This window comes from Sarcophilus harrisii, chromosome 5, assembly GCF_902635505.1.
Source record: "Sarcophilus harrisii chromosome 5, mSarHar1.11, whole genome shotgun sequence".
Taxonomy (NCBI): Eukaryota; Metazoa; Chordata; class Mammalia; order Dasyuromorphia; family Dasyuridae; genus Sarcophilus; species Sarcophilus harrisii.
The window spans coordinates 92,772,050-92,785,161 of NC_045430.1; the positions used below are offsets into that span (position 1 = coordinate 92,772,050).

General features: G+C 32.5%; 1 protein-coding gene across 3 annotated transcripts in view; it reads left to right on the plus strand.

The window, feature by feature from the left end:
* Window positions 1-13,112, plus strand: part of LIMA1 (LIM domain and actin binding 1) — a 106,970-nt gene that overhangs the window by 70,187 nt on the left and 23,671 nt on the right. For all 3 annotated transcript variants that reach the window (XM_003770886.4, XM_031937915.1, XM_031937914.1), the window contains exons 5-6: window positions 9,151-9,235; window positions 10,034-10,185. In XM_003770886.4, the coding sequence (XP_003770934.2) occupies window positions 9,151-9,235; window positions 10,034-10,185 (237 nt within the window). The remainder of the gene's footprint in view (window positions 1-9,150; window positions 9,236-10,033; window positions 10,186-13,112) is intronic.

Below are 13,112 nucleotides of genomic sequence, written 5' to 3' on the forward strand. Positions count from 1 at the left end.
AAGAGCTTTTCTCCTTTGGCTCCCTGCTTATATCCTCCACACTGAGTATAAACCAATCATTATATCACTAGGAAACCATTATTTGTTGTAAGATTAAATCAATCATACTGAACCACGCTAAACTAGATAACCATTGTCTCATCAATTCCACTTAGTTAGTATCGTGTAAGCATCCTTGTTTCAAGTTCAAAGTTCTGGCCCAAAACAGGTGACCTTGAGGAAGTCACTTCACTCTTCAAATTAGAAATAATAATGCCTAGAACATACCTTGCAGGATGATTGTAAGGATTTAAAAAAAAAAAAAATCAGTTGAGGTGGTGCAGTGGATAGAGCACCAGCCCTGGAGTCAGGAGGACCTGAGTTCAAATCTGACCTCAGACACTTAATACTTCCTGGCTGTGTGACCCTGGGCAAGTCACTTAATCCCAATCGCCTCAGCCAAAAAAAAAAAAAAAAATCAATAAATGATTTTTTTTAATCCAAAAAAAATTCAGTATTTTGGTTAGTTTTGTCAGTAAATCGAAAAGCATTTAAGCACTTACTATGTGTCATGCACTGATAAGGATACAAGAAAAGCAAAAATTGCTTTTGTATTATTGAATTTTTTCTCTTTTAAAATTTGTTACACTTTGTATATTTAGAAATGAATGCGATATTAAAAACAAAAGGTAAAAAAACAAGAAAATTTTGTTAAGATTACATAGTAAGAACAAAAAAATAGTGAATATTTTAATTTACATTATTTTTTTCTTGTCAGTAGTAACCATTTAAGGGATATAAACCCAGCTGTTGAATTGCTGAGTCAAAAGGTGTAAGTAATTGAGTGAGTTTTATGTACACCATTTTTGGTTTGGTTCACTTCAATACAAAGTGATATTCTATAATCCCTTATTTTTATTATCCTTTATATTTCATAACATTGCATTTTGTTAATATATTATGATTTGTTCAGCCATCGAGCTAGCATTGAACAGACTGATTGTTTGGTACTTGAGACAGGAAAAAAAAATCTCTGCCTCTTAAAGAACTTTTATTCTACTTTCTTTTTAGTTCAGTTAAATGCACATTTTTATTAAACACCTTTGATGTGTAAGGCATTGTGTAATGTGCTGAAGATTCTAATATAAAACTATCACTGCCTTCCAGGAACTTACATTATCCTGGGGCAGTGTGAGTTAACAGCTCAACATGGACACAGATAAGAAGAATGTTAGGAAAAATGAGGTAGGAGAAGTCACTAACACCTGAAAAGATCCCATCTTTGCCAAGTCATCACCTGATTGAAGCTAAGATGAGGATTTTTAAGAGGCTAAAATAAGGGGGGGAAGGGAGTACTGAATAGAGGCTAGAGATAGGGAATTAAGTTCAGGAAATAGCTACTAATGCAGTGGCTAAAATGTAAAGTTCAAAAGTGAATTTTGTAACGATAGATCTATTTTTTATCTTCATATTTCCTTTAGCATAAAGTCCTAGAAGCAGAAATACTTCAAGGTAATGATTAATTTTATGACTGAGTATATTGCTTTCCAAAAATTTGCACTAGTAAATACTGTTGAGTTTCCTTTGTGTTTCCTTTTCTCAAATGTATTGAAGGTCAATCTTTCTAATTGGGAACTATGCCCAAAAAACTATTAAACACTTCATAACTTTTTACCCTGTGCTACCATCTGTAGTCCTATTCCCCCAAAGAGGAGAAGGATCTATATGTACAAAATATTTGAAAGTTTTTTTTTTTTAATGGCAGCAAAAAATTGGAAACAGGGAGTGCCTTTAAATTGAGGAATGGCTTATTCCTCATTTATATGCTAACAATATTATAAAGATAAACAATTTTGAAAGACTTAAAGAACTCTGATCAATACAATGACTAATCACAAATCCAAAAGATTCATGATGAAACAAGCTATCTACCTTCACAGAGAAAGAGCTGATAGACTGAGAGGAACTTGTTTTGTGTGACTCTCCATATTTATAATGGATATTTGTCTTCTCATTTGGTGGGAAGAGAATTCAGAACTGAAAATAAAATTAAATGAAAATTTTTAAACCTAATAACATTTTATCTTTCCAATTACATGCACAGATAGTTTCCAACATTCATTTTTATAAAATTGTGAGTTCCAAATTTTTACTCTCTCTTTCCCTTAGATCCCTCTTCCAAAGACAGCAAGCAACTCATATAAGTTATACATATACAGTCATTTTAGTATATTTCCATATTTGTCTTTCAAAAAAGAAAGAAAAATCAGAATGAAAGGGGAAAAACCATGAGAAAGAAGGAGCAATTAAACATATGAAAAAGATGAAACTGGTATGCTTCAATCTGCCTTTAAGTCTCCATAGTTCTCTCTCTGGATGTGGATAGCATTTCTGATCCCAAGTCACTTAGAATTGTCTTGAATCACCATATTGCTGAGAATAGCTAAGTTACAGTTGATCATCACACAATCTTGCTATTACCATGTATAATTTCTTCTGGTTCAGCTCATTTCACTCAGCAAAATGAAATGAGTATTTAAAAAAAAACAACTTTTCACTGTATTAATTTACTTATAGGTTAATTTCTCTACCTTTGTGATTTTGGCTATCATCATTTTAAATATGAGGAGGAATTTTGCACCCTAGAGTTGTTTGAAGTGACTTTGTCTTACAGCAGTAAATTTTCCATAATCATATATATTGTTTTTCTTACATGTGTATAAACTACCCTCAATGATTTTATGGTTTTATAAAGTAACAAGATAAAGATAGGATGAATCAAATATATGTCATCTACAAATTTCACAAGCATTTCATTTATGTTAAAATGCTGAGAGGAACAAAGCTTATGGAATATACAACTCTGCAGTACTTCAGTTCTTTCTCCAAGTTTACTTACAACATTGTCAAACTTTCTTTGAATTGGAGCTAGATCAGGGAAGAATGGCAGTCTTAAGTACAGCTGATGAGCAGGGTGAAGGCTGATGGTCTAGACAAGGGAGTATAGCTAAAAGTTATCCTAAGGATAGGTATGCAAGGACATTTGTTTGAAAGCAGGCACTAAATTTTGAAGATCAATGAAAAAATGAGACAGGGAGAGTTCAAGTATCATTTTAAAAGGTCAAAACCAAGTCTAGGATCTACAGTGGTAATGGTTGTAATTTATTGGAGGTATAAGAAAGTTTTAGAAAGATTTAGAATTAGAATTTAGATTTATGAGGAATTTATGAAGAAATTGATGTTCAAAGGTAGGAAATTCAGTTCTGTTAAATATTTAGGAAATGAGGCAGGAATCCATTTATTAAAGAACTTGTGGACAAAGAAGAAGTTTCATTACAAAAGACTGAAGAAAATAACTTAAAAGTTGAAGAGACCTTAGGAACCCATTTCATTTTGACAGTGGTGAAAATGAGAGCCGGAGAACTGAAGTGATTAATATATTATTAGTAAGAAGCAGAGATGTGACTCAAGACTTATGAAACCATATTCATAATGGATGATTGCTAGAGAACAAAAAAGTTAGTTGTTGGGAAAATGAGATATCAGGATCAAAATAAGATTAATAACAAGTATGATGAAATTGAATTGCTGAACCACACACAATTCCTTCTGTTTCATAGAATATGGATGGGGTTGATCTCCAATCGGAACATGTTGTGGGAGTGAAGAGGGGGTGATACAAGTGGCTTCAATTGTGAAGGTTAAAGATACACAAAGGGAAAGAGGCAATCAAAGCATTAGGAAATTGTTCAATTAACTGGATTTACATAATAACCTACATTTTACCACATTATCCATAAGCATGTAATGAGAGACTTTATCAACTGTTTTGCTGAAATCAAGATAATAATTATAATAATAAAAATAATAACTATTAGTTTTTATATAGCACTTTAAGGTTTGCAAAGTGCTATATATGTTGTCTCGTTTGATACACTAACCCTGTGAGATATTGTCTTTTTAATGGAAGAGAAAATTGAGGCAGAAAGAGGTTAAGTGACTTGCCTAGGGTTACATGCTAATAAGCGCCTGATCCAGAACTGCATATGGTATTCACTTAATTTATCTAATTGTCATCTTCTTTGAAAAAGGAATTAAATTAAACATGATTTGTTCTTACTAAGTGTCTTTAAGTCCTCTCATTTTTCCTCCTCTATTCTATTAATGGATTATAATACTTTAGACTCTCTCAATTACTGAAGGAATAAATTGGGGTGACAAAGAAGATATGGGATGTGGGTATAAAAACAAGTATGTGTTCTTTAGTTTTATGCTATTGATTTAAATAATAATATTGAGGTGATTATCGTTGACATCTATGAACAATCTACAAAACTATTCCTGATTGCACTTCTTAAGACCTGAGCAGTAAACTGCATGCAGAAAGGCTTGAGCTTCCCTTGGTAGAATTAGAATTTAAGTCCTAGAATCTGTAGGCTGTGGTTTGGAAGGATTGTTAAGGAATATATAAGGAGTTTTATCTTTTTTTTTTTTTTTTTTTTGCTGAGGCAATTAGAATTAAGTGACTTGTCCAGGGTCACATAGCTAGTAAGTCTTTAGTGTTTGAAGTCAGATTTGAACTTGGGTTCTCCTGATTTCAGGGGTGGTGTTCTATCCACTCCACCAACTAACTGCCCCAAGAATTTTATATCTTTAAAGGAAAAAAGACAATATAGAAAGAAAAGTCTCTCTTTCCCTGTAACTTATAGTACCAGGTATAAAAGGAGCAGTTAAAATTGACCTCTTATTCAAGTTGAAATAGTAGCTGAATGCTTTAGAAGAGGAAGGTCAATGACATTGAAATAGAGACATAATACTGAAAGCTCCACAAGTAGCACATTCTTTCAGCACTTCTATGCATGCTTACCTTCCACAAAAGATGAACATTTGAAATTTTGCCTCTCATGAAAGTCAAGGTTTTTTTTTTTTTTTTTTTTTTTTTCCTGTGAGGAGAAGCAAATGGAATAACTTTTCACATCCTGAAACGTTCTGATTTTTCACAGTGATCATTTTTCAGTACAGCTCCTGGATTAAACCTTTGGAATTTCCTTCATTTTGGTGACCAGTAAATCAGAAATGTATTTGGAAGAAAGGAAAATGTTTGTGGTTGTGCAGTATGCTGCCAAACTTATCCTCTTCCCTCTGCCTGTGATTGCCATTCCCAAGAAGAGACAAGGTTTAATTTCTAAAGAAGAGTTCTGACTTCGAATCCAATTCCAGGTTCATCTGTTAACATAGCTGCTGTTTGTACAGTTGAGCTGAATGTGATGTGGTAGAATTAGAATTGCTGCAAGTGATTTTGAGTTTTGAATAATTTGGTTAGCAACATGGTTAGGAAAATTGAGTGAAATATGCATACAAAGGGTTGTAATTTTTACTATTGAAGAAACTGATCTCTTCTCACGGACAGATTTATTTCAAAGATTTTTCTCTAAGATTTCTGAAACAGTGTTTCTGCTCCTAATAGCCAAGGCACACTTCAGTGTAGAAAACAAACTGGTTTGCAAAAAATTATTTTTCGCCATTTCTTAGAGAAGTTTAAAAACAAATGCAATGTATTTGCCACCATGAAGAAGCTAAAAGAGTCCAGAAACCTCTTGGTTCAGAACACACTTAAAACTTTTTGGTGAGCAAAAAACACAACAGTACAAATTTATAATACAAATTCATTCACAAAATGGAAGGAAGACTGAAAAAAAGCTGTTTTACCTCCCAAAACATCACAAAAACTGCTGGAAAAAAAATGAACCTGTAGAAACTTGTAAGTAAGCAAGCTCATCTTAAGTACATTTCTAGACATAACTGGAAGGAAATATTGAATACACTTGAATTAATAAAACTGCTGACATTATTATTTTAGTGAACTTTTCTCATAGGATCATAAAGATCTAAAGCTGGAATATGGAAATGTTTTATTTCCTTCATTTGTATAATCTATAAGATTACTGGTTTTCTCAAAGAAAGGAAAGGGATAGGAAAGAGAGAATTTGGAACTCAAGTTTTTTTTTTTAATGTTATTTAATGCTTTAATGTTAAATTTTTTTACATGTAATTGGAAATATTTAGTGAACGTTTTTTTTAAAAGATCTAAAGGTAAGGAGAACTTCAGGCCACTTAATCCAGTTGCTTCATTTTATAGTTTAGGAAATTGGAATTGAAATAAAGGAAAAAAATTATGCTTCAATCTGAATGAGTCGATCGATTTTCTACCTGGAAGCAGATAGCGTTTTTTTCATTGTGAGACCTTTTGGAGATGTAATTGATTAATCTGAATTACTAACTCCTTCATAGTTGATTATCTTGATTGCTGTTATGATTTATATTGTTCTCCTGGTTCTGTTCACTTCACTTAGCAAAGTTTATATAAGTTAATCCAGGTTTTTCTGAAAATCATCTCCCTATATATGCCCATTAGTGCATATTTCATCACATTCATATACCATAACTTGTACACTTTAACTTCTATGATCCCCCATCTCATGTTTTGTTACAAACGTCCCCATCCGTAGATTTGAGAGACAATTCTTCCTCTAATTTGTTTATGATGTCACTTTGTGTTTATATCATGGACTTATTTGGACTGTATTTTAGTATATGATATGAGATGATGGTCTATATGTAGTTTCTATCAGATTGCCTTCCAGTTTTCTTAGTAGTTTTTGTTGAAAAGTGATTTCTTGGGGGTGGGAAGGTAGAGCCAAGATGATGAAATAAAGGCAGAGACTTGCCTGAGCTCCAAAAATTCCCCTCTTAGCAAGTTTAAAAAATGGTTGAGTGGCAGAACAAATAAAAGGTTGGGGTAAAACAATTTTGCAACCCAACACACCCTAGAAGATTTGTCACATCTGGGTGAGAACGGAGCATAGTCTAGTACAGGAAATGCCTGAGCAAGCCAACAGCAGGCATTGGGGACAACTAAACTGGCATCAGCATAGAGAAACATCAAGGGAGACACAAGAATCATAGATATGTGGAAGGTAGGAAAGTATAGATCAGGGGTCCTCAAACTTTTTAAATAGGGACCAGTTCACTGTCCCTCAGACTGTTGGAAGGCCGGACTATAGTAAAAACAAAAACTTTGTTTTGTGGGCCTTTAAATAAAGAAACTTCATAGCCCTGGATGAGGGGGATAAACGTCTGCAGCTGCAGCATCTGGCCCGTAGCCGTAGTTTGAGGACCCCTGGTATAAATAGACTGGGAAGAGAAGAGCCCAGGTTATGGAGAGTTTAAAAGGCAAATCAAGATTTGCTATTTGGCTGTGTGACCCTGGGCAAGTCACTTAACCCCTAGTTTTGCCTTAGCAACAAAAAAAATTTTTTTGCTATTTGACCTGGAAAGACTTTTACATGAACTGATGCTAAGTGAAGTGAACATTCACAGTAACAAGAAGATTATGTGATGATCGACTGTGATAAACTTGACTCTTTTCAATAATGAGGTGATTCAAGGCAATTTCATTAGACTTGTGATGGAAAGTGCCATCCACATCTACAGAAAGAACTATGAAGACGTAATATGGCTCAAAGCCTTTTTCACCTTTTTTTGGTTATTGTTTATTTGCTTGGTTTTTTTCTTTTTTGTGGTTTTTTCCCCTTTTGATATGATTTTGTTTTTTGTACAGCATGTGAATATGGAAATATGTTTAGAAGAATTGCATATGTTTAAAATCTACATCAGATTGCTTAATATCTTGGGGAGGAGAAGGGAAAGAGAGGGAAAAAAATTTGAAAAACAGTTTTGAAAAGGTGAATGTTGAATGTTGGTAAAAAAGGTGAATGTTGAAAATTATCTTTGCATTTATTTGGAAAAATAAAATACTATTAAAATGAAAAAAGATTTTCTATTTGATCCTGGAAGTAAAAGGATGCCACTGGGGTTTTGAATAGGGGGATGATATAGTCAGACCTGCATTTTAGGAAAAATCACTTTAGGTAGCTGTGTGAAAGATAGATTGGAGAAGGAATAGACTTGAGGCAAGAAAATTAATTGGGACACTTGTAGAAGTCCAGACAAGAAATGAAGGCTGTAACATGTGTGATCATTATGAAAGTAAAGAAAAGAAGATGTATACAAGGGATGTGATGGAAATAGAAATGACAAGGATTTGGCACCTGTTTGGATGTGTGGGGAGTGAGAGTCAGAAATTGAAGGTAACACTAAGGTGATGGTGCCTTTAATAGTAATAGAAAAGTATAGAAGAAGTGAGAATTTTGGGGAAAAGATAATGAGATGTTTTGGACTGAGCTTGAGATTTTGAAATTGAGATGCCTTGGGGATAACTAATTAGTTGTTCCTATAAGATAGTTGGTGATATGGGACAGGAGAAAAAATAGAGCAGGCTATTTAAATCTGGAAGTCATCTCCATTACTAGTAATGAAATGAAATAACAGATACATCAAAGTGTTTTTTCTCATTATCTCAAGAGAAAAAAATTCCTTTAAAACTAATGGTTTCACCTTTTTAAATATTGCTTGAGTTATTTGAGACCAAGTTTGTAAATTTTTATTAACATCTAGTGACAAGTTGTTTTATTTTATTTAGAGAGATACGGGGGTGGGTGGCTGTAAAGGGAAACAGTTATGATGGGATGATCTATATATTATAAAATGTAATTGTACATTGATTTTCCTTTTCTTTTACAGAGAAAAGGTGCAGGTCAGGAGTTTCCCAAAAGTAATTCTTAAAATAAAAAGCACCAATAAGAAATCGCCCTCCCCTTTTATTTGTAAAAATGAAAGAAATGTAATTTCTAAGGATTGTTGAGAACTTGCTAGTTAATTTTGAAGCTGTATGTCGAGGGTATCTGAGTCTTGAAACCTCTCTGAATGCTTGTTAGCTTTTATTAGTGGCAATTGATTAGGCAGGGCATTGACATTTTATGGAACTGAAGGTGGAATAGATTATTTACTTTATACAGTTGCCTTCTACTGCTGAATATCATTTTCAGGGAACAAAAAGACTCAAATCAACTTTCTTAAGAGTCCTAAGTATATTCTGATTTACTTGGCGTCCATGATAATAATTATTTTTTTTTTTGTCAAAGTCTCTCTTATTAGGTTTTTACAACAAACAATGAACTTGACCAGCAGCATCTGTATCTTTCTGAATATTACATCAACAGTTCCTCATCTCTTCTGCAAACTCATTGATACATTGTATTTTCTAAACAGATTCTTTGGGACCAAAGCAGAAGTGCAGGTGGAAGAAGGATCTCTGAAAACTGCCTTTCTCTGGAAGACTTGGAAACTGGTCCTGGTAAGATAATACCATATTGTAGGAATTATTCTGGAAATTTTTTAAAATAGTAAAACAAAATGGTAGGGGGAAAAGGTTGTCTTTATATATAGGTTTCTGTGGTTTGCAGGATACTTTATATTCATGATATCAATTGGAAAGTCTGACTTGGAAGGTTTGGGATGACAGGGACATAAACCATCATTTGACAGTGCTGCCTTTGTTTACATTTAATTCCACAGATTTCTTTATATTTTCAGACTTTTAATTTTTAGCTTTTTTCCTTTAATTGCCCTGCCCTTTATTACAATATATGCCTAAAGTCTGAACCATGCATGCTACATATCAATTTTGGGCTAGCTTCAAAGGACTTAATCATCAAAAGATTAACCAGTTTTCAGTCTTTAATGTACTGTGCCTTTCAGAATCCCAAAAGTAAACATTATTTTTTAAAAAAGTGCTAAAATTTAGTGCAGTATTTGAAATACAATGTACTTAATATAATTTATTCCTTTACAGGTTAAGGAATCTTCAAAGAAATGTTTATTAAATGTTTATTAATTATAATATAATAATATAATAATTTGAAGTTTATATTAGAAACTTGCTTTTTAATGTTTAGAATGTGGGTGAATGGATATTTTGTGGATCATAAGTATTTTCCTGGTTCCTTTTTTTTTTTTTAACCTCTAATAGAGAAAATTTTCTCTATTGACTATTACTTTAAAATATCTCAGAACCTTAGACCCTTGAATTTGCCACTGAAATGTGTATTATCTTGCCTTGTTAAAAAGGATGCTATTTATTTGCCATTTCCAGGCCAGTTGTCATCTTCTGCATTTGGTTCAGAGAAAAGTGAAAGTAAAAAAAGTCTAGAGATTCCTCGCCTTTCTGAAACATCGGTAAAAGACAGGATGGCCAAATATCAGGCAGCTGTGTCCAAACAAGGCAATTCCACAATATACAATATGGTATGTACCTTACATTATTTATCTTTTCAACCATTTAACATGACAAATATTTATTGAGATCTGGAGGTAAGAATCTCCTTAAACAAACAAAAAATATTCATTGTGCTTTTTAAACCAATTTGAAAGAATTCACCTCAGAAAAATAAGTACTTTATTTTTATCTTCACCACTGTAAAGTTGTATATTTTATTTCATGTATCCATTTTACTGTAGGCATTTAAAACACCCTTTTCTGATTCATGCCCTGGTTTCCTTTTTTGTGTCTATAATCTCCTTCTTGAAATTATACTTAATCTATAATTATTTATTGTAACCTTAACTCAGAATTTTCCTAGATTCTGCATTTAATATCTTCTTTGAATGTTCTCCTGGATATTCTGATGAGTAATCTCTTTTAATATTTTCTTATGTTCCTTGTGACTCATGGCAATTTTGTATAAGGGATGGGAAAAGATGAATGATAAAGAAAAGATAGAGTACATATTTCATAAAATAACATTTTATAAACACAGCAACATATTTTGTTTTAAAATACTTGATTGATATAGATTGTCTTTACCTACATTTTCAACTCTGTTCTTCCCTTATCTCTTCTAAAGAATCAATCCTTATAACTAAGGGAATTGTGAGAATTGTGTGGGCCAGACTGGCTCTATCATCTGACTCTGGATATAACTTAGTTTTCTTTCTATTCCATTATGGGTCTAGTCCAGTTTCTGTCTTGTCAGAAAACTTAAATCAGTTATGGGGATTGTGAAAAAACTTTATTGCATTGTTTGAACCTAGTCCTGCATGGCTGGAAAGCTGGACCGCCTCTACTTTTTGCTTAGAGACTTTTAACTAAGGACCTGCTGACTAGAAGCCCAGTCAGATCTGAAGATTGATATAGGGAGTTTACTAACAATTACAGAATGTCAAACAATTTGTAATATTTATCTAAAAACTGGCCTGTACTAGTCAATCAATTATTGTATCCTTTGTTCATTTTATTTATACTTGGTGTTAGGGGTTGGAGAACCTCTTTTTTCTGATTTCAGGGGATTATAGCTCCCAATAGTTCTCCTCCCAACTGAGAAATCCCTTAAACTTTCCTCTAATTAGAGATCATATTATCTAATCTTGTATCTGGTTTATATCCTGTTTATTGTTTTCTTTAAATGCATATAAATCTGTCTCCCCCTTTATTTGTGGTCCAGAGCCAAGCTGAGGAGTCATGGTCTCAATTTGTCATACAGTTGGAATGCATTTCTTAGTAAATCAATAGGCCTGGAAGCTCAAATCTTTGTTTCCTCAATTATTTCATATTTCACTTATCACTTTACAAAGAAAAAAAAAGGAGTGTGAGGAGGAGGAGAATTCAATAAAATTAATTAGCATACCAAAAAATCCTACATTATATGCTATGTTTCTCACCTATGGTCTCTCATCTCTGCAAAGAAGGGAGAAATGGCCTCTTGTATCTTTGGAGCATCAGATTCAATTTCCATTGTTCTGTCTTGTTATTTATATTGTCATAGTTGTTATATATATTGTTTTCCTGGTTCTTCTTCATTCAGCATCAGTTCATATTCTTTCCTTGCTTCTATATTTATCATATTCATAGTTTCTTCTAGTACATAAACATTTCATTGATTTCATGTACCATAATTTGTTTAACCATTTCCTAATTGATGGGCATATTCTTGGTTTACAATTCTTTGCTACCAAAAAAAAAAAGCCTCCCCAATACTGTTATAAATATTGGGGGGGGGGTGTATATATGTGTGTGTGTGTGTGTGTGTGTGTGTGTGTGTGCATACTATACTATTGTAAAAAGGTACAATATATTACACACATATACATTTTATATATGTATATTTTTTCTTTTATACAACAATATTATAAATATAAGTGAGTGTATTTATTTCAGTTCATGAACTTTGTAAACCAAATTCTATTCCTTAATAATTGGTCAAAGAATATGAATAGATAATACTCAAAAGAAAAATTGGAAATTATTAATGACCACAGGAAAGACTGCTCCAAATCACTAAGAATAAGAGGAATGATGCAAATCAAAACCCCTGATGTTTCATCTCATATTTGGCAAATTGACAAAGATGACAAATAATGGAAATAATTCATATTGGAAAGGTTATGGGAAGTGTACACTAATACATTGATTTTGACTTATTCAAGGCTCAGATGATGGTTGGCATTTATTTTTTAGCAATAAGGTATTTTCTAATTAAGGATTTTTTTCAGACATAATATTAATTGCATCTTAATAGTCAGAATAATAGAATAATATAAATAATATAAACTTTTATATGCACTAGGAAATCAAAAAATTCATATGACTTGCTTTATTGTGATATTCACTTTATTGTAGTGATCAGAAACCAACCCACAGTATCTCTCAGCTATGTCTGTATATCTGTTTTAGAAAATAATTTGGAATTATGCAAATAAGGAGATTAAGATATTCATACCCTCTGACTCAGAGATTCTACTTCTAGGCAGATACCCTAAAGAGAAGTCATAATTCATAGCATCACTTTTTGTTAGAGAAAAGAACTGGAAACCAAGAATATACCCATCCCTTCGATAATGGTTAAACAAATTATGTTATATGGAATATTAATATAATGAGGTATTAGTATGATGTAAGAAACAATAAATATACAGAGAAACATGCAATGACATGAACTGAAGCAAAGTGAAGTAAGCATAGTCAAAATAATACATTCAGTGACTACAACAATATAAATAAAAAGGACAACCACCACTAAAAATAAAAAAATTAATGTTACATAATTAGGAAAAAAAAAAACTAAGAATGGTCCCAAAGAGAGAGATGAAAAGATAATTATTCCCCTCACTCCTTTGCAGAAGTGGAAGGTACATGAGTGTAGAACATTGAATATATTTTCAGATTTTTGTCAACA